Source organism: Echeneis naucrates, chromosome 9 (genome assembly GCF_900963305.1).
Source record: "Echeneis naucrates chromosome 9, fEcheNa1.1, whole genome shotgun sequence".
NCBI lineage: Eukaryota > Metazoa > Chordata > Actinopteri > Carangiformes > Echeneidae > Echeneis > Echeneis naucrates.
Genome location: NC_042519.1, coordinates 16,623,947 through 16,651,440, shown reverse-complemented (window position 1 = coordinate 16,651,440; position 27,494 = coordinate 16,623,947). Strand labels below are relative to the sequence as shown.

Sequence of the window (27,494 nt, the reverse complement as noted above, 5' to 3'; positions counted from 1 at the left end):
CCTGTCTGACGCTGCCACTGAGATTTCTGCACATTTCTACAAACACACACAGAGGTGAGAAATGTTTTGGTATCATGAAGGTCAACGATTTATTTTTCTTGAGGCCTGCGTGAGGAAAAAAAAAAAAAATTAATCCAAATCACTGTTTAATACACAAAGACATTGTAGCTGTTGTGAAATGTTAAATCATATTTTCCAATCAACAGCAGCGAAGATCGAATAATTTGAGTTGCTGTAGATCAGTAACAATCACTTCTGCTCACGCTTGTAGTTACCTTTTACAATCAGAGTATACACAAATGGTTTATAATGTTGTCGTTAGCAGGTATGACATTTTGAATTGTAAACGTGTATATTCTGCTTGTGAATGCTTAATATGAGCATTAAAGTTAAATTGTGCAGTGTGATTTCCTTTTGACAGATATTTTTTGTCAAAGACCTGTAAAAAGGGGGAAAAAAAAACAAACAAAACATTTAATTGATTTCAACTGTAATATTTCTTCCCTCCACACAGCTCTCTGACTAATGATTACTTTGAACACTGATCATTTTCCCAGCTAATCATTTTGTGCAGCAAATATTGGAAAATGCATTTTCTCATTTCCCCTAGCTCAATGTGGTGTCTAACTATAAATATTATTTATTCAACTCAGTTAAATGCTCATGTGGGAAATGGAACATGTTTGGCTTTTTGGCTTTTGATTATGAAGACGGTTGCTGATTAGTTTTGTGTCCACTGACTTTGCAGCTCTGTTCAGCATTCACCATGACCAGGAAAGTGTTCACCAACACCAGGGAGCGTTGGCGCCAGCACAACGTCAACACCGCCTTCGCCGAGCTCCGGAAGCTCATCCCCACTCATCCTCCAGAGAAGAAGCTGAGCAAGAACGAGATCCTGCGTCTGGCCATGCGCTACATCAACTTCCTGGTGCAGCTGCTGGAGAGTCAGAGCGGCCAGCCGGCCAGCCACTCCCCCACGACCCTGCTCACCTTCCTCAGAGGAAACATGGAGCGGCTTCAGTCACCTCCACACACCTGGGCCCTGACCAGTGACACCGAAGCTCCATCACCGGGATCCAGCTGCGACAGCGCCGAGGCCTGGTAGAGGAAAAAGAGAGAAGACTCTTCAGTGGACTCCCCGACACTTTTCCTGGGCCTAAAAACTGATCTCGTCCTTTCTCAAGACTCCCTTTTTGTCTCTGCATTTGTCACCCGTGTGGGACTCGTGTTTCAGTGCAGAAGATGCAATATTGTGTGATATGTGTGGACTCCAAAATGTGACTGCCTCTGCACTGATCAGTGTCGAAATATTATTTGCAGGTGAAAATTAACGTGTATTCTGCATGGATGTGTAAAACCTGGATGTACAATTTTCCCTTCATGTTAACAATCCTTGTTGCCGACGCGCCTGGAACTAATTTAGTTTTGCAATAAGAGGATGTTTTGCCGATGAGGAAAATGAAGGGGGTTAAGGGATTTTCTCATTTCAAACAATAGATCGTGCATTTGAATAGATAATGGCTTAGTCAATTCTCCAGGCTGAAACCATCTCAAAATAGCCAAGGGCACTTTTAACCTCTTTTAAAAGTTGACATGCTGCTTTGCTTTTTTTTTTTTTTATTATTATTATTATTTTGTTTTTTATCTTGAGAAGACTAAATCTGATCATTAATTTTATTTACCAAGATTATGTGATTTCTGAAGAATCCCTTTTTACACAACAATGTTCAGGTATTAGTTGATTTGTGATTCTGAGGAATTTTTAGAGAAACTGACAATCGTCTTTCAATAACGGCTTACTCCAGCACACGTTTTCTCATTCATATGGGTTTTCATTCGCTTTTTTTTTTTTTTTGGTTTGTTTTTTGTAAAATACGCATGTCATTTAGCCAAAGACTATGAACTGATTGTCTACTGTGAAGAGTGGGCTAATTATCTTCTGATACCTCTTTTGTAAGTTATTTTGGTTTGCTTGTGAATATACACTGTTATTTATTTTAACTATTTATTTAATAAATGATTTGTTATAAAAACACATTCTGATTCTTTTCAGTGAGAGACGTCAGAAACAAATGTGATTTTTCATGCAGGAATTATACAAAATGCTCTTTTCAGTCTGGGCATGTATGGAGAAAGTGGTGCATTAAAGAAGTAGCTGAAGAATTTTAAATACATTTTAATGTAATAACATACAAGATTAAATATAAATAAAAGCAATTTCTCAGGAAATCAAGTTTTAGGTTGTATTATTGTTAGTATAGAAAGGTTAAGGGTGTTGATCTTATTTTATCAACAAAAGCAGCGCACTAAATCCAGTCGTGTGTTGAGAGCAGTTGGGTTACAGTGTCAGAGACTCCCCCGTTATTATTTCACGCTGTGTGGAGACAGAGCTGATCTGAAGTTAACAGCAGAGCTCCTGTGTCGGTGCAGACCGTCTTTGTTCATGCTCAATAAGCCCAGAGACATTTGTCCGACAGTCCTGCGTGGACAAAAAGCTGGTCTCGGCTCTCTGTCCTCTGACCGGAGGCCACAGAAAAGAGCCCTGAAAGTAACAGCTTAACTTGTGACCCCGAAGGTCAGAGGCTACTCTGGAGTCAAACACTGACCAGTCGACCACATGCAGATGGAGCTTTCCGAAAGAGAGTGTCGCTTTGTAGCTGCACATAGTCACTGAAGTCAAAGTTATCAAGCATGAGAGAAACACGAATTTCTTCAAAATGCATGCCCAATCATTCCAATCTATCAATATACAGCATGTCGCTCTGCACTTCTATCAATGACGTCTATGAGAAATTCATTCAAAAACAAAGAAATAGGAACATTTATTTATTTATTTTTAAAATTCCGTTGTGAGAAAATACTCGTTCCCGTCAGCTTTCAATGGCACAAATAACTTGTTCTGTGTGACTGAACGTGCACAGTTTACAATCACTTAAAAACAGAAAAACAATTAATTAAAGACTAAGTCAGTTAAACTACCAGCTTCAGCCAATCAACAAATGAATAAACTGTTTTTGCACCAGCTCCATTTTCTCGAGTTCTGTCTGTTCCCCCTTCTCGCTGTTTGGCAGCCATTTAAACCGAGGTCAGACATTAACACGCCTAACGGCTTATTTGAACTGCAGAAAACGTGCCCTGTTCTCAGGGGGAAAAAAAGCTACAACTAACTGAGCTGAAGAGTAAACACTGAGCTGGTTCCTGACGCCGACACCCCAGCTGTTAAACTCTGGCTAATGGTGTGTAAACGGAGCAGAGGGCAGCTGGATACACTGACTGGAGGCCTGTGGGAACTGACAGGTGACTCTTTGTGACGCTCCAAAACCAATGAAATCATATTGTACTGGAACAGTGATAACTACTGTACGGCAGCAGTGTCGCTCTCCCACAGCGTGAATTTGAGAGGCATTTGCCTTGTGTGCTGCCTTGTCTAATTTCACACCTCAATTTCATGGGAAACTGAAATAAAACTATTGTGGTTATTAAGAGTCCAATTGCCTGGTAATACAAGATATTCTTTAAAATGATTTTCTTTTTTATATGGGGAATGATTCAGTTTAATTCAGAATACTAACTTTAAATTATTCAGTCATTTGCAGCTAGATAGGAAGGCATGTGAGGGTGTTTGCAGACATGCTGTGAAAATGAATTTTGCTGATACACCTCATTTAGAGAAATCGCCCAATCACAGTATAAGCATTTCTCTGGACTCAACTTTCTTGCCGGATTACGAAACCCTGCATTGAAAATAATAACAAATCTGTATGCTTCTCATTCCTTCTACCAAGTATATTTGCCTGATTGACTATTCTCTCCCAAGTATGTGGGTAATCGTCTATTGAGAGCACATTTCCTTATCAGCGTCTAACACACTGTCTGAATCCATTATCACAATGGACCAGATCAGTGCAGGCAGCCCCTCGCTCTCCGGCTGAGGCGCCCATGAAAAAGAATTTCTGGAGTTGGGTGCCAACCGATAGGCCCTGAGCTCTTTATCCCCTTAAAGCCAATTCACACTCTGCATGTTTAAATATCTCAGCTCAACCCCTGCCCTCCCATTCCCGTCATGCACTCGAACTCCCCTCCTCCCTCTTTGCCTTTCCGCTCGCTCTTTCTCACCCCCTCCGTGACTGCAAGTGCAAGAGTGGACTGCCGACGCAGCTGACCTGCAGTCGGCGGTGGATTGGTGGTGGGTGGGATGCAGGTGCAGGGCTGGTTCGGAGGGTGAGAGAGGAGGGGAGTCCTCCATTGTTGGGCTGGACAGCACCCTCTCTCCTCTGGAGCACTCTCTGATGGGGGAGCCCACTGACAATCACGCATCCTAATCTGATTATGCAAATATCTACTTCAAAAAGCAATACGCTGTAACCCTTACCCTGTGGTGGAAGACAGGGCGGAAGAAAGAGGGGAGAAGAGGAGGCAGCAGGAATGCAGAGAGAGAAGGGGAGATGGGTGAATTCCCCAGAAAATGAAATACGAGTAACAGATATAAAGCAAAGTTCGACTCATCTCTGTTGCAACAGCGTCACACACCCAGCACATCCTCTGTACCACCAGGGGAGGTCTGAGGATGAAACAGTACACACTCATACCCTCTGAATGGGCAGCGACTCCCTCAACGGGGCATTGAATTCAATATTCAAATGCTTATTGTTTTTCCAGACGCTGCTGAATCCAGCGTCAAAAGGAATCTACAATGTTAATGAGGGGGCCAAAGTACCCGGTGTTAAGATTTTAGACACCCCAACAGTTGCGGGTGACATTTCACAAGAACAACACAGCCTCTTTGCCACCGATTCATAAAGGCGTGATCGACAACAATCCCGGCTTGCCAAGTCGACCACCCTGCCCCTACCTGATTTCTGAAATCAGCTGCTTTGTTCTGTCAGTAAACACATCACTAAAAAAAAAGACTGAGGCTCAACACGCGCTTGCATCAGGGTGAGACTGCAAATTAGATCGGGCCATGCCAGTTTAAACTCACTGAGAGGTCGCATGCTGTCTAAGCAGACATAAAGACGAAGTGTGTTTGTTTTCCTTCTATCAAACACACTCAAAAGTGGGGGGGGGGTTAAATAAGACACATTTTCAGATGCTCAGAAAGCTCAAAGTTCAAACTTTGGCTTCCATTTAACTTCAGTTGGCTGTTAAATATGTGAAAACCAAAACACTTACAGAATAGGTCCAATACAGGCAGGACTGCCTGTCAGACAGGTGTTGGGGGAGAGTCTCTCCGAAGCTAACCAAGCCGTACTGTGCTAAATGCTAAGGTCCTCATGTGACAGTGTTAGTGTATGGGAGTGACGGGCTCCAGGGGCCTTGTCCTTTCTCAGGGGCCACCATGGCCTGTACAGGCCGAACAGGTCAGAGCAACAAGTAGAAAAACATCTGGAGTTTTGGGAAAGACAGAAGTGCACCAATACACACACACACACAGTGTTGTGTAACCAACAAGGTTGAAGTTCAGGATAGGTGAAATTGATAAATGTTTCCCCCTTTCTGTGGAAGCTGAGATCGCCAAAAAGTCTGGTAAACAGGATGAAGCCTATCCACACAGCCTGTCTTCAGTATAAAAAGGCATGCCACCTTCTGTAATGTGGGTTTTGTCGCAGACTGCGTTGTTAGTGGGGCCGCCGTGAATAAAGAAATTCCCCATCTGACACCTGTGTCTCCACCGACTGATTCCTCTTTTAATCCACCTCTTTCTGCCACAACATAATCAATAAGAACAAGCAAGCCTTCTCCATGTTAAACATCTTAGTTTAGGGTGTGTTAGCATTTTTTGTAGTAACAAGAACACTACAATAACACAACAAGGGTCAAAGCCGTGGTGGACATCTGAAGCAAATTTCTTGTTGTTTCAGCCAACAGCAGTTAGTACACTTAAATAAAAACAGAAAGACAAGCAAAAAAAATGAAGCGATGAAATAATGAAATGAAGTAAACAAAATAATCGTGTTCGGCATCACTCCAACACTTCAGCAGTACGCAGGGGAACTCTTCCACAAGCACCTATGTGTTCTCACAACTTCCTCCGATTACACAATTGTGTCCAGGCCCGTTAAGATGAAGTCATTAACTTTTTGTGTTAATTTACTTCATCATTCCACGGCAACTAGAATCATATGCGTAATGGTACACATTTAACATTTCTTCGGTGTCAACTGAGATCGGGATCCATTGTTTTCCCGTTGCCCAGGTTCACTGCTCTCCCTCTGCCTGTCACTTCAGCTTTAGCTTTTTCAAATGCAGAAGTCAAAACAACTCTAGAAGCCTAATTAATGTATTTACCAACATATTTTGCAGAAAAAAAACTGTTCCTATATTCTTTTTCTAAACATTGATTCAAAGTAGTCCTTAACCTGCAACATGCCCTTTAAACCACCTGCTTATCTGTTGTGTCAAATGCCATGCTGCACAATGAGTAACAATTCAGAGTTCAGCTTTTTTAAGTTAATAATTACCAGAAGCTTTTAAAACTGATCACTACTCTTTGCTTCTTCATCAACAACCGCCATGGAGCTGGGGCTTCGTCTCTCGCTCTGCGTGCTGCTGACACTTTGCGCAGCTGGGAGTGCACGTGGAGGAAACATTTTGGTGTGGTACACTGAAGGCAGCCACTGGATTAACATGAAGCCGATGCTGGAGACGCTGGTTGACAGGGGACACCAGGTAACAGTGCTGACCCCGGAGAAGTCGCTCTACATGAACATCAGCGAGACTTCCCGCTTCCATTACGAAAGCTTTGATGTCTCATTATCACGAAAGGAAATGGAGGACCTTCTTGAGGAAAGCATTCGCTTCTTCATGTATGAGATGGATCAGATGAATTACTTGCAGATTTTCTTAAGATTCTCAGAGATAATGAAAATCGAGATGCAGTATTCCTTGTTGTACTTGGACGGCGTGTTGAAATCAGAAACTCTGATGAACAAGTTGAAGGAGGGAAAATATGACCTTCTCCTGGCAGATCCATTGTTCCCTGGCAGTGACTTGGTAGCAGAGATTTTGGACGTCCCTCTGGTCTTCTCCTTGCGTTTTTCCATAGCCCATAACTGGGAGAGGAAATGCGGTCAACTACCGAGTCCACTTTCTTTTGTCCCTGTTGCACTCAGTAAACTGACAGACAAGATGGACTTCTCTGAGAGAGTCTTGAATTTTCTCTTCAGTCAAGTGCTTGATGTTTTTCTGCAGAATGTTTTTTGGACAGATCTGGATAAATATTACTCTGAAGTCAAAGGTGAGCAGCTCATCCACAAGAGCCAATTTTGGTTTTTTTGGTTTTTTTAATAGACCACATATTGTCCTCTGCTGTTTTGGACTCATTGTTATGCTTTGACATCTAGTCCCTAGTGTCAACCACTTAACATTTTAAGTCTATGAATATGTGAAAATAGGCTTCAGAATTTGAAGCACCTGTTACTTTTGCATCATGACAGGGATGCCCACCAGTGCCTGTGAGACAATGGGTAGAGCAGACATCTGGTTGATACGCACCTACTGGGATTTTGATTACCCTCGACCTTTCATCCCAAACTTCAAATATATTGGTGGGGTCCACTGTAGACCAGCTAAACCTTTGCCAGAGGTAGGAATGTCTCTGCCATCACAGACACAAGAACCTGTTGTGACAACACCTCAGCATTCATGACAAAAGTAAAGAAAATAGGCAGCAAGAAAAAAAAAGATCATTAAAACGAAACTGTACTCAATTTCGTGCAGGATATTGAGGAATTTGTGCAAAGTTCAGGAGATGCTGGGATTGTGGTTTTCACAATGGGATCCCTGATCCATAACATCACCACGGAAAGGGGCAACATGATTGCCTCAGCCCTCGCTCAGATCCCACAAAAGGTAAGAGGCCACTGGGTTCAAGCGTGATATTTGAATGAATGATGCCTGGTGGGGCTTTTATCGTGACAGTGTTCTGTTCCTATCAAATCAGTGTTACTGTAGGCACTGTCCAAATAACTAGAGTGTGCTTGTACTTTCCATTTCTGGAAGCCATTTCCAACAGAATATCCATAGGTTGAGATTTATTACCTTCCAAGTAGCCAGTGCTTTTCACCCGTTATGTTACGACACGAAAATCAAATTGTAAAAATATCATATTCCAAATACAAGTACCGAAGTAATCTTAAAATGCAACGATTATTCTCATGGCTCTTGCATTTATTAAGATTAAATACTATGCTGTGCAGTACATTATGGCATAAAATTAGCACTGTGTTACTCTAAAAGTGATTTTACTCTCTTATAGGTGGTGTGGCGATACAAAGGAGAAAAACCAAAGACTCTGGGTGCTAACACTAAAATATATGACTGGATCCCTCAGAATGACCTGCTGGGTAAGAATATACATTTTAGAAGCTTTCAACAATTATCTTTACGACTACATTGTGAGTGAAACAAGGTATGGATTACTTTCATTGTAGAAAACCCACAGTGTAAAATTTACTACGTGAATTTTATCAATTTTGTTTGACTTTGACCTTGATAGATAAGCAGTATAAATAATGAGATGAAATTCAGACTGCAGCTTTGGATTCTCCCCACTAACTTAACAAAAAGAAAAAATGTTTTTCCAAATTTATAATTGCTAGTTTTGTTTCCTTTGGTGTGCCTACAGCTGTTTCACCGTCATTTTTTCAAGCTCTGAGCCATTCTTGATATCTTGAGGATTTTCTTTACATTGTAGAACAATAGCGTCCATCAACATTTCTTAAAAATCTGCAGCTGTTTCATTTACATGATTTATTTAGGTATAGTTTGTTCCCCTTTCTGTGAATACAATGTATGCTGAGATTTTCAACATAAAGCTTTGAGGAAAAAGGTTTGCGATTGTTGTTTTCTCTAGTTTTTTCCAAAACATCTATGGGATGTGTAGGCTGCTTTCACTCATTCATTTTTGCCAATTCATGTTCAATGAACTAAGATCCACAGGACCTTTCTCCGGAAAGGCTGATGTGATGTGGTATGTATTAATTAAATTTTCCAGAAAAACTTGGAAAAGTATAACGAGAGTAGCCCTAACCACTTTGCTCAGCAAATACTCAAACGATCTAACGGACATCAAAAGTTTTGCCAGATAATTTTGTGTCAATTCAACTAATCAAATTGTGTTTGCTCTGGAGTACTGTTATTTTCAACTGCAATTTACCACGACAGCTAATAAAGGGGCCAACCACAAGCAACTGGATGGAGTCTCATCACTAAATAGTGAAGTGCTTCAACAGCTTGCCTTGAGTGTAAAAAATTCTGTTTCGTGATCTTTGGTATTGATTCAGGTCACCCCAAGACCCGAGCTTTCATCACCCATGGAGGCACAAATGGGATTTATGAGGCCATCTACCATGGTGTTCCCATGGTGGGGATCCCCATGTTTGCTGACCAGCCAGACAACTTGGTCCACGTGAAGGCTAAAGGTGCTGCAGTCATCATGGAACTCAACTTCATGACGACTGAGGACCTTAGAGATGCAATTAATACTGTTATCACTAACAAAACGTGAGTCCTCTTACCCATCTTCACTAACTGATTTAGGATATTAAGCAAAAGCAAATAATTGGTTGTTCTGTTTGTTTCTTATTTTTAACATTAGCAATTTCTGAAGAGTTCTTAAAAACACTAACAATGTACAATTATTGTCAAATTTTAAGAACCTAGAAGCCATATTATTTCAACAACTGTAAAAGGGCAGGTGGTTTTGGTACTTCCCAGCAACATAACTAATTCTTAATGATACAATCAACTGAACTAGTGATTTTAAAATTTTAAATCTGTAATACACAAACTCGTAATTTGACCCCTGTAAATCCACATTGTTAGGTACAAGGAGAGTGCCCTGCGACTGTCCATGATCCACCACGACAGGCCCATGCCTCCTCTGGATGAGGCCATATTCTGGATTGAGTATACCATGAGAAATAATGGGGCCAAACACTTGAGGGTCCATGCTCATGAACTCACCTGGTACCAGTACTATAGCCTGGACGTCCTGGCCTTCCTTCTCTCCATCGTTCTCCTCGTCACTCTCCTCTTTATTAAGACATGTAGTTTCTGCTTTCAGACATGCTGTAACAGAAAGGGGAAGACTAAAAGAAAGGCTGAGTAACATACAAACCTGAGCGATTGTCTTGTTGATCTTAACATATGTAAAGTAATCACAATGTGCTGCATTTGAACTTTTGGTCAGAGATCAGTAACCCAGATTATTTTTTTTTTTATTAATTTTGCAAGTAACAGGCTTTCAGATTTGTTTCAACATTCATCTGTAAATGAAAAGGAGGAAAATTTTTGTTGCTTATCTTGTTTTATTACCATAAATGCAAACTGTCAACAGTCTTTATGCTCTACATAATATGGCAGCTATTTGCTTCCCAGTGCGTTTTCTCATTTGCTCCCTCATTAACGGTCAATAATCAGTGCAACTGTCGACAGGTGTGCACTCATTTTCAAAGCTGCACTCGAGACCAGTTTAATGTTGAAGGCTCAATGCTCATTGGCTGATGTGAGCTTAGGGAACAAAGGAACACAGGGATTTTGTTCTGCACCTTTACTTAGACAGCACCGACTCCCCCCCCCACCCCCAACTACAGACAAAGGTCTGTATGAGAACAAACACCTGGGCAGCAAATCAAAATCTAACAGAAAATTATTTTAACTATCAAGTGATATAATCAAACTTAATATGAACAGCCCTCTCAAAATACTCAATACAGCTACACATTTGCATCTGTCCTTTTATGTAAGAGCAGTGTGTGGACTTGTTATTTCTTCAGTTTGCCATCTTCCTTGAGCTTCCATAGCATAAGCTCCATGCAGGCGGTAGCATCTTCTGCGGTGTCATGGCCACAAACTTGTGGGAGGGGGGGAAGAAAAAAGAAGAAAAAAAAAAAAGGGGGGGGGGGGGGGGGGGGGGGGGGGGGGAGAGAGACAGTGAACAACCTCAGTATAATCAGTTCCATTACTTGACAGTTTAACTAGATATTATTATGATTGTCATTTTGCATTTATTTGAGCTAATTTTGCTTATTTAAAAAAAAAAAAAAAAAAAAAAAAAAAAAAAACACACACACACACAGGACACTTGTATGGTGGCTGTAGGTAAATCCATGACCCACCACTCTCTTGGATGATCCTCCGTAGATATTCAGCTGTGAGATTATTGAGGGTGAGCTTGTGAGGGTGGCCCAGACGATGGGGGAAAACCACAGATGTGTCCACCACCATGCCGTGGAGTAACTACAGCAAAGAGGAAGACTTAAAACTTGATAAACCCTATTGGGAAATGTGGAAGCTTCGGAGCATAAATAACCTCAATTTAGAGTGCATTTTATGTGTAGAAACAAAAGGTACTGTGACCATCTTATTTCAGATTATACTTCATTCACTTTTACTTTACTCTGAGTGGGTGAAGTGGTGCAAAAGCTACCTACTATTTTATAAATAAATAGTACACAACCTTCTTACAGAACACTACTCAGTAGTATATTCAAACCAATATTTTTGCATTTAAGTTTTTCTATTTCTGCTACTGAAAATTTTCAGTGACAGCATAGATTTTAAATGCAGGACTTTTGTGACATTACCGTTGATTAACTCTTCTTTCAAACATTTGAATCCACATGAATGAATGATGACTTAAACGTAATACATGGTAGATGCTGACTTGCATCCATCACCTATTTTTACAAAAGTGTTTCATATAAAATGTGGTTATATTACTTAAACACCCTGGGCATTAGATTACTGAAGTAAAATGTATAAAAACTAAAGGACTACCACATATCCTATGTAGAAAAATGGCACAGCTTCTAAATGAACCCTGTTGACTATTTTCACAGGATTTTGCTGAATCAAAATAAATAAAAAAAAAAAAAAAGGAGAGAAGTTCAAGTTAATAAAGTGAAAAAAAAAAAAAAGTAAAAATAAAAAGGAAACTGCTCTAGTTGGAAATCAGAAGTTGGCAGGCGGCCATTTTTGTTACCAACTCTGACAGACTGTTTCTAACAGATGAGAAAGCTACGAATGCTACAAAATAAATCAATGTTAAAAATGTTTTTAGTAGTCACCTTCAGGGCACAGAGGTCTGTTTCCAAGCTGTGTCCAATCAGAATTGTGTCAGCATAAATGAAGCTCAATAAGGTCTCCTGCACCTCTTGGATGGAGGTGTTGTTACCCTTCACATCTTCCTCACTGATGCCTGAAAACCTAGACAGGTGAAATGTCACTATCGCTCATCTGCTGGACCATCTGCTTAACGCCACTCTTTATTTGAACAAAGTAATTTCAGCTAGCATTATATGCTGTTGGAATATTTAATAATCTAGAGAAGATGGCTAAAATCAAGAGTGATTTGACTACCCTATATCATTACCTTGTGTTATAGTCGATGACCTCACTATCAGGTCTGACGAAGGTGTCGTAGACAACTTGCAGACGAGAATTGACCACCGTCACTCTGGAGAGTTCCAAGCCATGTACAGTATAACACTATAAAGACAAACATTAACACAATATATTTTCACTGTGCATCAAAGACTGCCAGAATGAAATGCTGATCAATTCTGATGACATATTAAAGACTTTGGTGGCAATTATCTATTCGAGTCTATATACATATTTCCAACAAATAGTATCAGTTATATTAATAGAGTAACTGTTGCAATAGTCTGCATAATTGTGGTTTTAACATATTTTGTTTAGCACATGAGCCATTTCAAACGGTGGACAAGTCTTGATGATGATGAAACCTAAATTGATGGTTGTTGCTTTAATCGAGTTACAAAGATGATTTTAAAAACCCTGCCCCTTCAGGTGGCTGACATCACCATTTCACAGTTCAAAGAGTAGACACCAGGACAGCTCTTATCTGACAGATGTCTGGGAATGGTGGACACAAACCCATCCAGACTGCGGGTATCATGGACGTGCAACTGTTTGGGAGGGAGGATAAAAATCAAATACTCGTACATTCAAGAGGACATTCAGAAAAATATGCTGTGATACATTTATACCTTAAACACCTGACATCCAGGTGCTCCTATGACTCCTTCGCAGCAGCTGTAACGTGTCTCCACACCACCTGGCACTGCAAAAATTTCAACACATCCCTTATTCAAAGTGCGAATTAAATATGTGATGCCATCATAAATTTTAAAGTATAAAACAAGAGTAGAGCTGCACTAATTAGCTGAGTGAATGGAATTTCACCTGCAAAACTTCCGATCAACTAATCATTTATCACTTTGCAAGATAAAATAAAATAAAAATAATAGTTTTTTTCTCTGTAGTAATATTTGATTGCTGTGGGTTCTATCCCATTGTTTAAAGGCAATTGCTCTTATGTTTTATAAACCAGGCAGCAATCAAAAAGCCCATGATAGTTCCATAAAACTGTAAACCCACCTCTCTTTGTAACTCCTTTCCCATAATGATAATTGCACTCCTCCTTGCGAATGTGTTTGCCTATTTGGCTCACAGAATAAGTAGCCCCACATCGACAGCAGATCCTCTTGAGGGCTTCCCCCCCCAACAAACAGACAAAGCTCATCAACAGACAAGTGTGTTGCAGGACATCATTGTCCTTCAAAGTACACCAAGTTAAAGGTGCCCCCTAGTGATGCAATATGAGAATGGTCGCAAAACACATTTGTCTTTTCAGAGAATGAATACAGCTTAGAAACAATGTTGACTTACAGTCTGTGCTACTTTTCTTATTGTCAGAAAAAAGAGCTGCAGAACCAGGTTTCTCTGGGTGCTGGACAGGATAGTTACTCTCAATCAGCCTTTCCTCAGCTAAAATATAATCCTTCAAACACTCATACAATGCCACATCATCTGCTGGAAAAAAGAATAAATTTAGAAGCTGCCATAATATTACAATAAAATGTCAAACTAATGCAAAAGAAAAATTCTCACCATTTCCTTTCAACTTCTTCAGGTCAATTGGTATGTTGCCCTTCAGTCTTTGGTTGTTGATATTTTCTTCATCTGTACCAGGAAAAAAAAAAAAAAAAAAAAAAATTGAAATTAAATACATAAAATTTTAATCAGCATCATTCATACATTTAATCAACAGTGTGGTGTTTTCTTAGATTTTTACCTTTAGATGAAGCAGCACTTTGGTTCTTTAGCCTCTTAAGTAAATTCACTGCAATACTTGTATATTTTAGTTTGTTTGCACTACGATTGTATACACCCCTCTCTTCAGTAACAGCCTGGTAACAACATAATGGGCGAAAATAAATACAGACTGTAGTTTGTGAGTATTACATTTAAAGAAATTTGCTCACCTTTTCAAAGGCATCATTGACACTGGCTGATGTTTTAAGGAACTCCTCTGTGAACATGTTGACATAACGCTGTCTGACATCATGGGGAACTTTAGCAGCCTCACTCTGCTGTTTTAGTTTACGCTTAGTAGGTAATGGCTGACCGTATGACTGTTAAAAAAAAAAAATTTTACACAATAAGCAACTTAAGACATTTATATTCAAGCAAACTTAAATGGTGTACAAGGTAGAATTAACAGTACCTTAACAGCAGGTTGAGAGGCGATGGAAGAAGCTGAACTCGAATGTGCCAAAGCAGAGGTGAATAAGGGTTTGCGTGTCGGAGCAGGAATGAGTACAGGTGCTATTGTGCGGTATTTTTGCACGTGGGTAACCGCAGCTGTACAGGTTGGTTTCACAGGCAAATTACTTGTATGCCCTTGACTGACTGGGGTCAGCACTGATGTAACTGGGCTGGAACTTGAGGTAACAGGCAGAGGAAAAGTTCCCTCTGGGAGGATCAAGTGCAAGTTGTTGCCTACTTCAATCACAGCAGTTCCCAAAGACAGATAGTTCATGTAAGCTGTGTGATTAAAAAAAAAAACAAAAAAAAACAAAACAAGCATGCTAAGCTTTACCTAAGAATATAAGGCAGTGCTGACAGTTATATCCCAAGAAAGGTGAAATGTCAAAGTCACCCACAAGGACAGATGTAATGGAACAAAAGGTAATATTTAATTTAATAAAAGGGAAAATTTTGCTAGTGACATTTCATGTTGACTAAATGAAAATCTCCCAAATTAAACATGAATGGATGATAAATCTGGTCCACTACAACCAACAGCTGCTTACCATGATGCACAGGAGTAGGTTGCATGCTTGAAGAAATTTGAATGGGAGGGCAGGCAGTCGTCTGGGTCTCTGGCTTCCTCTGATTGGCAGAGGAAACAAAATCCTGACCACGTTTAACTGAAGCAGTTAACATGGACGCTCTCTGCTGTACCTGCTGACTCTTGGAAATGGTGGACTGGGTCCCAAATCCTGAAGCTTCTGTTCCCCGCAGGGGGACCAAAACCTGTGGCTGAGGTCTGCTCTTTGCTGCTGGCTGTTGAGTGGAGCAGTTTGTTCAAAATTTCAGGCTATTTAATTTAAAAGTAACATTAAATCTCAATTTTCTAACTCATCATTCTAAAGGTTAAGGAAAGCAGCTACTTTGGATTTGGTTATCAAAACAAACAACTACAATTGTTACAATTTTCCTTTCCAATATTAATTTTACTCAAATTTGCTGACAGCCTCGTAGCAGGTAATTTACATTGTATTTTGTAGTCATTTAAAAAAAAAGGGAAATAAACAATGATTTAAAGTCTCAATTTGACAGATTGTTATAGCCACCATGGAAGTATATTGCCTGTCACATTCTTTAAATGTCTATGAAAGCTTCATTGATGTACCTCTGCATGCTTAACTTCATGAGCCACCCTCCTCTTTCCCAGTAACACTGGGGGTGTGATATTCAACTCTGGCCTCTGGACATCCATAGTTTCAACCTTATAAACAAGGGAGGGTTAGAGAAAACCATTTACACAGTTCAGGAAATGGAGTCATCTTGAAATATGAGTAACTTCAGTATACTTACAGACACAGTAGGTTGCTTTTCATTCCCATTGTCCTCATTATTTGCCTCCATGAAGATCCTATAACATTCTTCCATTGGGTCACTGTCTGAAAACTCCACATCTGAATAGTGGAACTCCTCCTCAGAGCTGGAAATGACTATAACTTTTTCATCACACCCTTTGTTCAAAAGCTGCTCAGCAATGTCAGATGTGGATGTTTGATATTCCTTTATCAAATGTGAGTCAGCAGACGAAGCGAGACAGATTTTAGACTGCTTGGTACCTGAAGTTGGGTCCTCTTGCTCCTTGTGACTTGCAGATGGTGTCGGGCTAACAGCTCTCTCCTGTATCTGTCCTGGTATTTTATGAGCTAGCAGGTCTATTGACTGGGCGTCTTTGGTATTTTGCCTGCATGACAAGCCTGAGTTTGCAGCTTGAGTTTCATTAAAAAGTGAATTCCCTGAAGGAAATTGATGTGGCTCAAGGGGATTCATTTTTTCATCACTACCGGACACTTCACACTGAGACAATTCAAGCTGAGGTTTCTCTTCTTCCACTCCCACAAGACTGTTCCAACACTGATGTTGGTCTGAAGGAGCAGGAAGACTTTCAGGCTCAATATTATTCTCTACTTCTGTTTCAGCAGTCTGACAAGTAATTTGACATTCACTTCCCGCATCATCCAAGCAGTCAGTTAAGTCAATGACCCCCCGATCAACTGGTTTATTTTCAGATCCCTTGTTCTTGGAAAGAGTAGGTGAATATTGAAGAACTGCTTTAGATCTCTTACATTCTTTTTTGATCCCTGATTTGCCAGGAACACAATCATCAAGTTTCGGAGTTCCACCCCTTTTTTTGTCAGGGGACGGAGGAATGTCAATTACTAGGATGCCATCTTCATTTGATTCATCAAGTGGCTCTGGGGGTGATGTTTGGGAAAGCTGGGCCAGGGCAGCTGGCTTGTTTTGGTCACAAGATACAGCCTCTCTTTCCTTTTTCAAACATTGTCCATTTTTCACCTTCTGCTCTTTACCTGATGAGCTATAAGATCGCAAGTCAGCAGAAAAGTTGGACAAGGGGTCATACTCCAAATCAGTCCTTGGTTTTGAGTTGTCAACTACGTACTTTTTCGCTCTGGATGAAGTTTTAGTAAGGTCTAGGCATGAAGACTGAGCATTAGAACCTACATGCTTACCTGCAATCTCAGACTCTGAAAACTGAAAATCTGATGCAGTGCTTCTGCAATCTGCCTTTACAGTCTGGTAGTGTGACAGTCGCCTTTGCTCTTGCTCCACTTCATGTGTTACAGTTTTGATCTCCTTGTTGATCCGCTCTAGCTCCTGAAGACAGACATTTGTAGTCTCAAAAAATGGAAAGCCATTTTGCAATCCTGTTAAAAGTAAATACAAAGGGAGATATTCTTGTTTAGTGACATTGAGGCAGATAACACGGTAACATTTATTAGTTGAAAGATAAGCTTTCGTTAGGTTGCAAACCAGGCCCAGATAAAGGGTAGAACAACGACGGACATAAACACGCAGAGTGGATTCGGCTTTGCATTTGAAGTTGTTTCATGACTTTTCAAATGATTTTATTGTTTGTTAATCCTGCAGAGTGCCCCTTTAATTATGAATGTAGAATGAATTGGATTGGCAGGAACAGCGGAAATAAATTGCAGGTTAAAAAAAAAGTGATTTCCCTTGTTCAAGTAAAAACTGGTGTTTTAAAATTTTAAATAGTTAAATATTTTTAAGTAATGCTGTAAATTTAAGACGACAGATTCAGACAGAAAGTAGGAAAATTAGTCAGCTGGCCTAATAAAAGCCTGACCTCACCTGGCTAAAAAAATATCCAAAATAATCCTTATTAAATAATTTTCGAAGCTTATGAAACTTGCGTTAAAATTAGCTTTTCCGCTTTAACCTCAATTAAAGCTGCATTTCTTGTCATTAACATAAATACAGTCAAATCTTCTTTTTTTTCTCACACAGGTGAGAAATGCTAACCGGATGTAGCTTGTAGCACACCTCACTGACCTGCACGGTCCTTGTCGATTATCGGTGATTTATAGGAGGCACCGAGTGAGTCCCGCACGTCTGTGGCATGTTTGTACGGACAGTGGGGCCGCTCACAAACACCGCGTTTGGAAACAGGGCAGCTTATACCAGAGAAAAGACCGGACGACGGAAACATTGGTAAAAAAAAAAAAAAAAAAAAAGGCCACTTCTCACTTCAAGCAAGACGGAGGCGGTAATTACCAACAGGTGGCCGGTTCACCTGACGGAGCCGACCGTCAGCTGCGCTTATATAGACTCTGTCCGGCCGCGAGACCACCGTCAAAAGACGTCTTAACTGATTTTTTTTTTTTTTTTTTACGAATATTTTTTATATGATCACATGTAATAATAGGATAGTATTATATGGGAAAATAAAATAAATAAATTCCTTGAAACACTTAATAAAAGTAACACTTTTTGAATCGTTTTGATTTCTGTGATCCTTAAACCTCTGCGCCCCAAAATACAAAATAATGACCAAAACTTAAGACCTTTTTTGCCTAAAAATACTGATTTTACTAATTAATCAAGTCTATAAATATAATACAAAATCATCTTTTAAAAAGAATAGTATCAAATTTTGAGTTTGTCACATCGTTTGTGCTATTAAACCTCCATGTCTGCAGGTGGCGCTGTTGTGCTAATAAAAACAAAACAAAACAAAACTTGGACCTGCAGAGAAGCTGTGTTTTCAACGTGAGCTGTGTTTTTCCCTCAGACAACACAACAACAACAACAACAACAACAACAACAGCAGCAGCAGCAGCAGCAGCAGCAGCAGCAGCAGCGGCAGCAGCAGCAGCAGTAGTAGCAGTGGTGTCTTATTTTTGGATTTTTTAAAGTCCTTTTGAAAGAGTACAATTGCAATGTTTGACATGGAGCACGGCAGCGAGGACGACACGGAGGATGAGACCGAGTGGAGGAGCAGTGTCCCGGACTCAGCTTCACTCAGCCCCGCCTCAGCTCCGGGTAAAGTATGAAACTGAAACCAGTTCCTTTACTGTAAAACAAACGGCGCATAACTTTAACCATATTCTGTCCATTTATGTTGCAGTATCTACTCTAAGTCGAATATATTCCGAAAATAGTCGATTGCATTAAATCTGCACAGTTTGGTATGTGGAAACAGTGAAGTAGTTAACCCAAAAATTACTGAAAGATTTCACTTCATCACCAGTTAAATTACTCTGCAACCTTACCATAATAAAGAGCAATGCTATTTTACTCTTTTAATTTGAGGTCTTACTCTTAGTGAAGTTCTATAAGAAAGTAAAAGCTGTACAGCAAGTTCTTCTTGCATTCATTATATTGTATGTACTTTTTTGACCAGTCGTGTTCTGTATTAATACTGTATTCCTTTCACTTATTTTTTTTAACCTGATGTGGTGAAGCCAAAGTTAATTCTTAACTATCTCTGTTTCAGGACCAAGCCTTAATAAGAAAACACAGTCCACTCCTCCACACAGAGTTATTCTGCATTTTGACCTGGACTGTTTCTATGCTCAGGTGGAAATGATCAGAAACCCAGCTCTGAGAGACGTCCCTTTGGGTAAACTGATGGAGTAGTTTAAAAAAAAAAAAAAAAAAAAAAACAACCTGAGTCTTAGATGTCTTCCTGTTCAATACTCTGAAAATGGAACAATGCTTTTTCTAATGTTGACAGGTATCCAACAGAAATACATTGTAGTCACCTGCAACTATGTGGCAAGAGAGCAGGGTGTCACCAAACTGATGTCTGTGACTGATGCCAAGGAGAAATGTCCTCAGCTAGTGCTGGTTAAAGGAGAAGACCTGACACACTACAGAGAAATGTCCTATAAAGTGACAGGTATTTATTTTCTAATCTGTTTAAAGTGAAATCCACTTTAAAACATTCAATAAACAGGTGTTGCCAATAAATCTTGCATGTGTGGATTCATATGCTGATAGACAGAGAATTATTCTGAGTGAGACAAACAGAATAATCATGCAAACAAAATAAATGTCAGGTTTTGGTGTCTGTCTCTCAGATCAAAGAATCTGAGCATTTTTTAACTTTTTCCACTCATGATAATCCTAAAAATCAAAACTGTAAAACTAATTAAAAACATTTCATTTTTACTTTTCTCATCCTCTAAAAATGTACATTCCTTAAATGCTACCTCTACTGAAATTGCCTTTGCATTCCACATTTTCTAATACGTAACAACCCACTGTTCTCTGATGGTTGCTTAAAGCTGTCTTTGGAGATGATGGCTATTTCTGTGGTAACCATATTTTACCTTCTTTGTGCTCCAATCAGAGCTGCTGATGTCCTACTGTCCACTTGTAGAGAGGCTTGGGTTTGACGAAAACTTCATGGACGTCACAGAGATGGTAGATAGTCGCCTAGCACAGACATCAGAGCCAAACAGCTTTTCATTTAAAGGACACGTCTACAACCACTCCAGTAAGTCACACTTTTGCCTCTGGTTTTTTACTGTATAGCCACGAGCACGTGGCTCATGGAAACCAAGAAATGATTTGTGAAACAATCCAGTGTGCTAAAACTATGTATTTGCCTATATTTGCATAAATAAATATTTGCATTGCACTCTCAGTTTCCCACTACATGAAAATGTAATTGTCTCAAAGAGTTTTCTGGTTTTCAGCCACACATAACGTATCTGTTTCTCCTCAGCTGCAGATGTGAAATCCAGTGAATACCTGAGGCTGGTTTTTGGTTCACACATTGCAGCAGAGCTAAGAGAAGCCATCCATAGCAAACTGGGTCTGACTGGCTGTGCTGGTGTTGCCACAAACAAGATATTGGCCAAACTGGTGTCTGGCACCTTCAAACCCAATCAGCAAACCACTCTGCTGCCAGAGAATATTAGTGACATCATGGGCTGCCTGAGCAGTCTTCGGAAAGTCCCAGGTAAATGTGCTCATCTTATTCTTTTTCATCTCATCCAATTTTTACTATTTGTTAGTTCATCCATTCATGTGAAGGTGATAAGAGACAAATGGGTTTCTTTAACTTATAAATTAAATCTTCAGTCCATTAAGGTTCATTTGTTGTGTTTAACATATGTGCTCAGACTACTGAGCAGACTACCAGACAGCCTGAAGGGTGTAGCAGTGCAAAGCCTTTGTTTGGGAAGTTAATCAACCAAAAACAAAAAGGCACAGAATAACTTTGAGGAGCTACAAAATAATTGCAAAGAAACACAAAATGACCACAAGGAGAGACGGATTGCCTGTAAAGAGTCACAAAGGGACTAGTAGAGATACAGAGATACAAAAAGTGCACACAAATCCCAGCAAGACAGAGCAATGATCCTGAAGGAGCGATAAAGGAATCATAAACGGGTGACAGAGAGATTGGAAAATTAGGATCAGATCAGCAGATCTCAAAGAGAAAGATTAATTAAAAATGAATCTGCAAAACAACCTCAAGATGTGCAACAACTCCAAATAAATGCAAAACCTGTCATTCTGTGTGTTGTGTCTCTGCCTTGGATGTCATCTTTTTGTTGTTTTGTGTTTTATGTATTTTTTTCCCATGTCGTATTCATTCCTGATGATGAATGTGTAATTTTACCTTCATCGAAGGGGTTGGTCACCAAACTGCAAAGAGACTTAAAACTCTGGGATTGGTCAGTATCCAAGACTTACAGCTCTTCCCCTTGAATGACTTGGTGAGAGAGTTTGGATTTCCCAGTGCTCAACGCTTAAAGAATCTGGCTATCGGCATTGATGACTCACCTGTCACCGTGACTGGTGCCCCTCAGGTAACCTCCTGAAGATATTATCAGAGTCTACTTTAGTTTGTTAGCAATCAGTCAAGAGAAGCAACAAAACATATAATCACACAAAAATCTTTACTATTCATATTTCCATCTGCACTGTAGACTGGTCTTAGTGAATAAAGGAATAACGTTCAATATTGAATGTGCAGCATTTCTTCTAGACTGGTTAGTGCTGTTAATGCTAATGTGATGCGAAAATTGTTGTACCTTTCCGTAGTCTTTCACCTGTTCTACTGTCTTCATTATGTTTCAGTCTCTCAGTGATGAAGACTCCTTCAAAAAAATGTCATCAACTAAAGATGTCTTGGAAAAGATTAAGCAGCTCTTGTGCAGTCTGGTGAAAAGGTCAGGGCCATTTTCTCCATCTACTTAATCCCCACCCCTCCCACTCCTCTTTGTGGTATCTTATGCTCAGGCCATTGAATCTAAACTCTATCAACTGTCTAACATCTAGGATGAACAAAGATGGCAGGCAGCCTCAAACCTTCCGGCTCACCATTCGTAGATATTCTCCGACAAACAAGTGGTTCAATCGTGAGAGCCGTCAGTGTCCGATTCCCAATCACATAGGACAGAAGATCACTTCAGGTAAGGTCTTAAAATTTGACAATAAAAAAAGTCTATAAACATGTCTTTTCAGTTAGCATTATTCTCATCATCTCTATATCCAACTGCCCAAAAATGTTGTTACATTTTTTTTTTCTCTATAATGTTTTTACAGGCAGCAGCAATGATGCTGTGGTCCAGTTGGTCCCACTGGCCATGAATCTCTTTCAGAAGATGGTGGACAGCAGCACCACCTTCCACCTCACCCTCATTAATGTTTGTTTCAGCAACCTGCAGGCCAGGGAAGCTGCTGTCAACAGCAAGGGGTCCATAAAGTCTTTCTTCACACAGAGCACGTCTCCCAGAAAAACAAAGATCTCCCCACCACGAAGCCAGGTGAACTTAAAACACATATTTTTTCTTGTCTGCAGGAGGTAGTAATGCAGCTTCTAAAAAGTTTCTATTGTGTGGTCAAAAGATGTTAATAACCTATAAAATGAAAGTAAGCTTATAGTAGGGCTCTAATTTTCACATAACCATCATCTATTGATTTATTCATAATTTCTAATCATAATTCTTTCATAATTAAATTTCTATTAAAACTCAAAATAAGTGAAAAATTTACATTTGCAGCTTTCCATCTCAATGTGACAAAGGCATTCCTTTTTTGCCAGGTATCCAACTCCAGATTTGTCCCGCTTTTATATTTTGGAATATGTGATCATGAAACTCCATCCTAAGTATTAATAAGAATGTCTTAAAGTAAAGTATTACATACATTTTTTGCTGATGGAATTTTTGTCTTTTAACACTGTACTATTTTAATGATGCGTGCAGAATTTGCCCTTCTTAGAACTACTGTTAGGACTGTGAACCTGAACTCATTGGTGCTCCTCCTTTTTCCTCCAAAAGGATGAGTCACCTCAAGATGGGGACGGTCAATCTGTGGAGTGTCAGCTCAGCCTAAATGGGACGATTACTCATCACCACTCGAAACAAACAGCAACCACAAAAAGTTCTTGTAGCTCTGAGGCACCATTACAGGCCTTCAAATGGAAACAAAGCTCTGTTGTTGCTGCACAAGACCCTCCACTTCTGACAGGATACTGTAGCACAGCCAGGTCAGATGAAGCAAACAGCATTATGACACATCCGTTGCCCCCAAATTTTGATTCTGAGGTGTTCAGGCTTCTCCCCACAGAAATCCAGGAAGAACTGTTATCTCCTGCCTATTTAAACTCCCTCCCTGGCACTTCTACCAGCACTGCAGCACCAGCTACAGTCCCCAATATCCCCTCCACAACAGCACGTTCATGTGCAGACTCACAAAATGTTAGAAATTTTAAGGAGGCTGGAAATGGATTGGATCCATCTAACAAAGTCTTCACAGTGACTAACCACAGGCCTCTTAGAACAAGTGCATTTACAGGAGAGTACGTCATAGAAGAAGAGAGACTGTCATTCCCCCAATCTTCTGACTGCAAATTCCCAGGAAATGTGGACCCTGAGGTGTTTTCTGAACTTCCGCTGGATGTACAAAGGGAGTTGATGTCTGAATGGAGGCAAGAGAAACCAGTCCTGAAGACACCCTCATCCAGGAAACCAGGGAGAGGCCAAATGACCAAAGACAGAAAGGCTGCAGTAAAAGGCAGCCAGGCAAACAGTCTGTTGAAGTATTTCAAGCCCAGCTAGATAAAGAATTAGCAACTTGCTACATGATGAAAATAATTTGACACCTCTTTTATTTCCTGTTATTGTGTTGTTTTTAATGTGTCACTTACAGGAAACTAACAAAACATTTAACTCTATTTAACAGCCTTTCAACAGGTGACAGGCTTTTGGACTGATGAGGACAGCTGGTGTCACAAAAAGCAGCATGGTGTAAAAGTGATGTACAGAAACAATCTGATAAAAGTGAAGTCGATGAACCTAAAAGTCATCTTAAATATTACAGCCTGTATTGGTAATAAAAGAGGAAATGTGGTAACTATATTCACACCAAAATTAATGGTCAGAAATATTTAACAGAACAACAGTAATCAATATTAATAAAGGGAGTATGATGAAATGACTCAGATTGGAAGCTTTTGTTTGTCACATGTTCCATACCTTTCTTGTTTGTAAATCTTAGCTCGGTTTTGCTATGGTTTATTTGCATATGTGAAAATATCTTTGTGCCCAAAGCAACCTAATTGTTACCTTTTCTGAGTGTGGATCAAAGTTCCACAATCTTAAGAGAGCCTCAATTAAGACTTAAGCTTCAGGTTCATTGTTTTCACGTTGTTCAGGAAGGCAGGATTACTGCGCTTAGCCCCTAGAAGTGGGGCCCTTTGCTTGGCTGGATGATTTTCACTTAAATCCACAGCAGAACACGTTATTCACAGAAAGGGGACACAGTCCAATTTTCAAAGAGATTTTTTTTCCCCTTAAGAAATACCAGAAAACACAAGGTCTGTAAGCACAGCCCTGCTCAGTGCTTTCTGCCATGAAACTCCTCCTTGGATCACATGTGAGTAAGGGGAAAGGTTCAGGATCTACTATATGCCATCGCACCATGATAGTGATAATTTTATTTTGTCAGAAGCAGTTGGGGAACCTCTGAATGGACTTTGGCACTTGTTCCCGACAGACTGGTAAGGAACTTTTTAAATATGTTTTTTTGTGTGTGATTTTGAGGAAAACGTTTCAAAATGAAAAACAATGTTTACTGAGGCAGACTTGACCGTTGCTTTGATGGCGTGGTGTTGTTTCATCCTATAACCACAGACAGTGCTGTAGGTTAGAGGCTTGATTACTCAGATTCTACAAACTGCTGCTTGCAAAGAATCCAACACCATTAATCACGCACATGGGACATGACTCCAGATTTATTGGGCGTATCCCATGTCCTGTCACTGCTGTGTTTGCATGACTGAAACATTTTTGAAGGTGCTTATCTAAATTTAGAGTTTTAAAACACAGAAAATTTGATTAGAGGTATCGTTCCTGCTTTATTAGAACTCATATACCGCTTCAGTTATCTTACATAAGCAAATCTGGATTTCTATGCTATTTTTGTTTGTATGCTAAGTGTAACTGAAGCACTGCAATGACATGAGAGGTGTCATACTGTTGAGCTGTCTGTCCATAGCCCTGTAAGTCAATGAAAGGAGTTCTGTCTGCCAAACTAGCTGTGTTTTTTTTTTTTAACTCAGCAAAGTCAGATAAAACTCTGGAGAGGCATTTGACTGCTCATGTGGAAGCCAGCTCCAGTCATGTGCTAGTCTCTGTCTGATCACTGCCTAATGAGTGGAGAATTATGATGTCTTGCTCTGCCTGCGTGAACCAACAGACAACTGCACATAGACCTAATATTGGTATAAACCCCATATCAGTTTGTTTTATATAATTTGATTAACAGCAAATTTGTTTAAAAAAAAAATTATACACTACACTAGAATATGAATTACAAAGAGCCGACCATCTTGTCGCTGTCATCTTGAAGAGGGACCAAGTGAGGTTTTAAAGACCTTATCTGTTTTATTGGTGAATTGTTTGTTGTGTGGCAGGTTGAGCATTCAGCTGCACTATGGCTGACTGGGACTATGACTATCTGATCAAGCTGCTGGCGCTCGGGGACTCGGGCGTGGGAAAGACCACCTTCCTCTACAGGTACACCGACAACAAGTTCAACCGCAAGTTCACGACCACGGTGGGAATCGACTTCCGGGAAAAGAGAGTGGTGAGTGATGCCTTTTATGTTAGAAATGACGTGTAGCCTGTCATAAAATGTGTGCCAGCTTTTGGGTGGATTATGATAGTTGATAAGAATGTGGTTTGGGTCAGATGTACACGGGGACAGGAACTGATGGGATGACTGAGAGGAACTACAAAGTTCATCTTCAGCTCTGGGACACAGCAGGACAAGAGAGGTAGAACTACACATACTCTTTTTTTTTCTTGTTTGTTGCTGTTAATGTAACCTGGTCACTGAATTTAGCTTTTTGCATCTTATATATGGAAATGACAATAAAGAATCTTGGCTCTTGATCCGTTTTCAGGTTTCGCAGTCTCACCACAGCTTTCTTCAGAGATGCCATGGGCTTCCTGCTGATGTTCGACTTGACCAACCAGCAAAGTTTCCTTAACGTCAGGAATTGGATGAGTATGTGTCATCTCAGCAGTCTGCTGTTTCAGATCAATACTCCTTCAGATCAATGTCTTCCCTCCTGTTTCCACTCACAATGAGTTGCAAAGGCAGCTTTGTCAGTGATAACCTTGACCGGAGGATTTTCTGAGAAGACCTTCGTGTTTACTCATGCATGTCAATTTTTATTGCATGGATTTAATGGCTTCCTCTGTGTTATTTCAGGTCAGCTACAGGCCAACGCATACTGTGACAGCCCAGATATCGTCTTGGTGGGCACCAAGGCAGACCTCGGAGATGTAAGGGATGTTCATGCAAGACAGGCCCGAGATCTGGCGGACCGATATGGGTGAGGTTTAAAATTCATGCTATTTCTTTTGTTATTAATGATGCCAGACTGGATCAAGTGTATGTGAAGTGGGGATGAATATCAGTCAGTTTTACAATCTTGGATTTCATATAATAAACACTGCAGCTCTCTGTCTCCATCACCGGTTCACCACAGGATGGTGCTAGTGAGCTTTCTTCTCCCCTGCTGCACTGATGCTCACTTCTTCCACGAATCAAAAGTTAATTAGCAAATATAGCTAATGAATCCATAATGACATTTAAAGTCAAATCAAAATTACAATCCCATATAAGTGAAGTGTAGAAATATTTACATTTGAAACAGCAGTGAAGTCCTGCTTTTACATAAATGTATGAGTAATAAAAATTTAACAATACAAAATGATACAGTCAAAGAGATTTTTTTTTCTGTTTTGAATACTTTCACTTTTGCTTTGAATAGAGCAATTTAGACTCTAGTATGTCTGGTATTAGAACCTTTCAAAATTCAACTTCAAAGGCTGTGGATATTTCCCTTTCCAATGCCTAAGCACTCCTAAAGGCCATTTTACTCCATTTTACTCAGCATCCCATACTTTGAGACAAGTGCAGTGACGGGTGTGGACGTGGACCTGGCAGTGTCGACCCTGTTGGACTTGGTGATGAAGAGGATGGAGCACAGCGCATACGGAGGACCGAGCTCTGAACCAAACGGCAGCCCCATGGCCAGCCATGAAGTTGTGGTGGCTCCTGTCAAGAGAAGGTGTGCCTGCTGA

General features: G+C 40.1%; 5 protein-coding genes across 6 annotated transcripts; 4 read left to right on the top strand and 1 right to left on the bottom strand.

Moving 5' to 3' along the window:
- The first annotated feature begins 766 nt into the window (after positions 1-766).
- Positions 767-1,105, top strand: tal2 (T-cell acute lymphocytic leukemia 2). Its single transcript, XM_029511487.1, has one exon. It carries the CDS (start codon positions 767-769, stop codon positions 1,103-1,105), a length of 339 nt encoding a protein of 112 aa, XP_029367347.1.
- Positions 1,106-6,513: 5,408 nt separating this feature from the next.
- LOC115048353 (UDP-glucuronosyltransferase 2A1-like) lies at positions 6,514-10,111 on the top strand. The gene is made up of 6 exons (XM_029509771.1): positions 6,514-7,237; positions 7,437-7,585; positions 7,720-7,851; positions 8,258-8,345; positions 9,285-9,504; positions 9,826-10,111. The coding sequence occupies exons 1-6, from the start codon at positions 6,514-6,516 to the stop codon at positions 10,109-10,111; spliced, it is 1,599 nt and encodes a 532-aa protein (XP_029365631.1).
- Positions 10,112-10,639: 528 nt separating this feature from the next.
- Positions 10,640-18,085, bottom strand: LOC115048640 (RNA exonuclease 1 homolog). Its single transcript, XM_029510286.1, has 16 exons — positions 17,929-18,085; positions 15,913-17,282; positions 15,728-15,823; positions 15,126-15,378; positions 14,537-14,856; positions 14,295-14,432; positions 14,105-14,219; positions 13,921-13,992; positions 13,699-13,842; positions 13,408-13,521; positions 13,017-13,090; positions 12,831-12,935; positions 12,377-12,492; positions 12,072-12,210; positions 11,121-11,241; positions 10,640-10,855 (listed from the first exon to the last, which is right to left on the bottom strand). Exons 1-16 carry the CDS (start codon positions 18,083-18,085, stop codon positions 10,767-10,769), a joined length of 3,423 nt encoding a protein of 1,140 aa, XP_029366146.1. The 3' UTR covers positions 10,640-10,766.
- A 542-nt stretch (positions 18,086-18,627) lies between these two features.
- On the top strand, positions 18,628-24,315 carry poli (polymerase (DNA directed) iota). Of its 2 annotated transcripts, none has more exons than XM_029511548.1 (10): positions 18,628-18,918; positions 19,373-19,498; positions 19,624-19,777; positions 20,231-20,377; positions 20,609-20,845; positions 21,523-21,701; positions 21,973-22,064; positions 22,174-22,307; positions 22,441-22,661; positions 23,178-24,315. In XM_029511548.1, the coding sequence occupies exons 3-10, from the start codon at positions 19,681-19,683 to the stop codon at positions 23,955-23,957; spliced, it is 1,887 nt and encodes a 628-aa protein (XP_029367408.1). In that variant the 5' UTR covers positions 18,628-18,918; positions 19,373-19,498; positions 19,624-19,680; the 3' UTR covers positions 23,958-24,315. The 2 variants fall into 2 exon arrangements, with proteins under 2 accessions (XP_029367408.1, XP_029367407.1); XM_029511547.1 differs by having other exon boundaries at positions 19,613-19,777.
- A 1,518-nt stretch (positions 24,316-25,833) lies between these two features.
- On the top strand, positions 25,834-27,494 carry LOC115049299 (ras-related protein Rab-27B-like). The gene is made up of 5 exons (XM_029511391.1): positions 25,834-25,986; positions 26,091-26,176; positions 26,306-26,409; positions 26,617-26,740; positions 27,305-27,494. The coding sequence occupies exons 1-5, from the start codon at positions 25,834-25,836 to the stop codon at positions 27,492-27,494; spliced, it is 657 nt and encodes a 218-aa protein (XP_029367251.1).

Bases quoted from the DNA above. Each gene is read 5' to 3' on its own strand.
- tal2 (XM_029511487.1), top strand. From the start codon at position 767: ATGACCAGGAAAGTGTTCACCAACACCAGGGAGCGTTGGCGCCAGCAC.
- LOC115048353 (XM_029509771.1), top strand. From the start codon at position 6,514: ATGGAGCTGGGGCTTCGTCTCTCGCTCTGCGTGCTGCTGACACTTTGC. The intron at 7,238-7,436 runs GTGAGCAGCTCA...GCATCATGACAG, and splicing joins ATATTACTCTGAAGTCAAAG to GGATGCCCACCAGTGCCTGT. The intron at 7,586-7,719 runs GTAGGAATGTCT...AATTTCGTGCAG, and splicing joins CAGCTAAACCTTTGCCAGAG to GATATTGAGGAATTTGTGCA.
- LOC115048640 (XM_029510286.1), bottom strand. From the start codon at position 18,085: ATGTTTCCGTCGTCCGGTCTTTTCTCTGGTATAAGCTGCCCTGTTTCC. The intron at 14,857-15,125 runs GTAAGCAGCTGT...TTAATCACACAG, and splicing joins ACCTACTCCTGTGCATCATG to CTTACATGAACTATCTGTCT. The intron at 12,493-12,830 runs GTGATGTCAGCC...TTGTCTTTATAG, and splicing joins ACTCTTTGAACTGTGAAATG to TGTTATACTGTACATGGCTT.
- poli (XM_029511547.1), top strand. From the start codon at position 18,816: ATGTTTGACATGGAGCACGGCAGCGAGGACGACACGGAGGATGAGACC. The intron at 18,919-19,372 runs GTAAAGTATGAA...TCTCTGTTTCAG, and splicing joins CAGCCCCGCCTCAGCTCCGG to GACCAAGCCTTAATAAGAAA. The intron at 22,662-23,177 runs GTGAACTTAAAA...TTCCTCCAAAAG, and splicing joins TCTCCCCACCACGAAGCCAG to GATGAGTCACCTCAAGATGG.
- LOC115049299 (XM_029511391.1), top strand. From the start codon at position 25,834: ATGGCTGACTGGGACTATGACTATCTGATCAAGCTGCTGGCGCTCGGG. The intron at 25,987-26,090 runs GTGAGTGATGCC...GGTTTGGGTCAG, and splicing joins ACTTCCGGGAAAAGAGAGTG to ATGTACACGGGGACAGGAAC. The intron at 26,177-26,305 runs GTAGAACTACAC...ATCCGTTTTCAG, and splicing joins GACACAGCAGGACAAGAGAG to GTTTCGCAGTCTCACCACAG.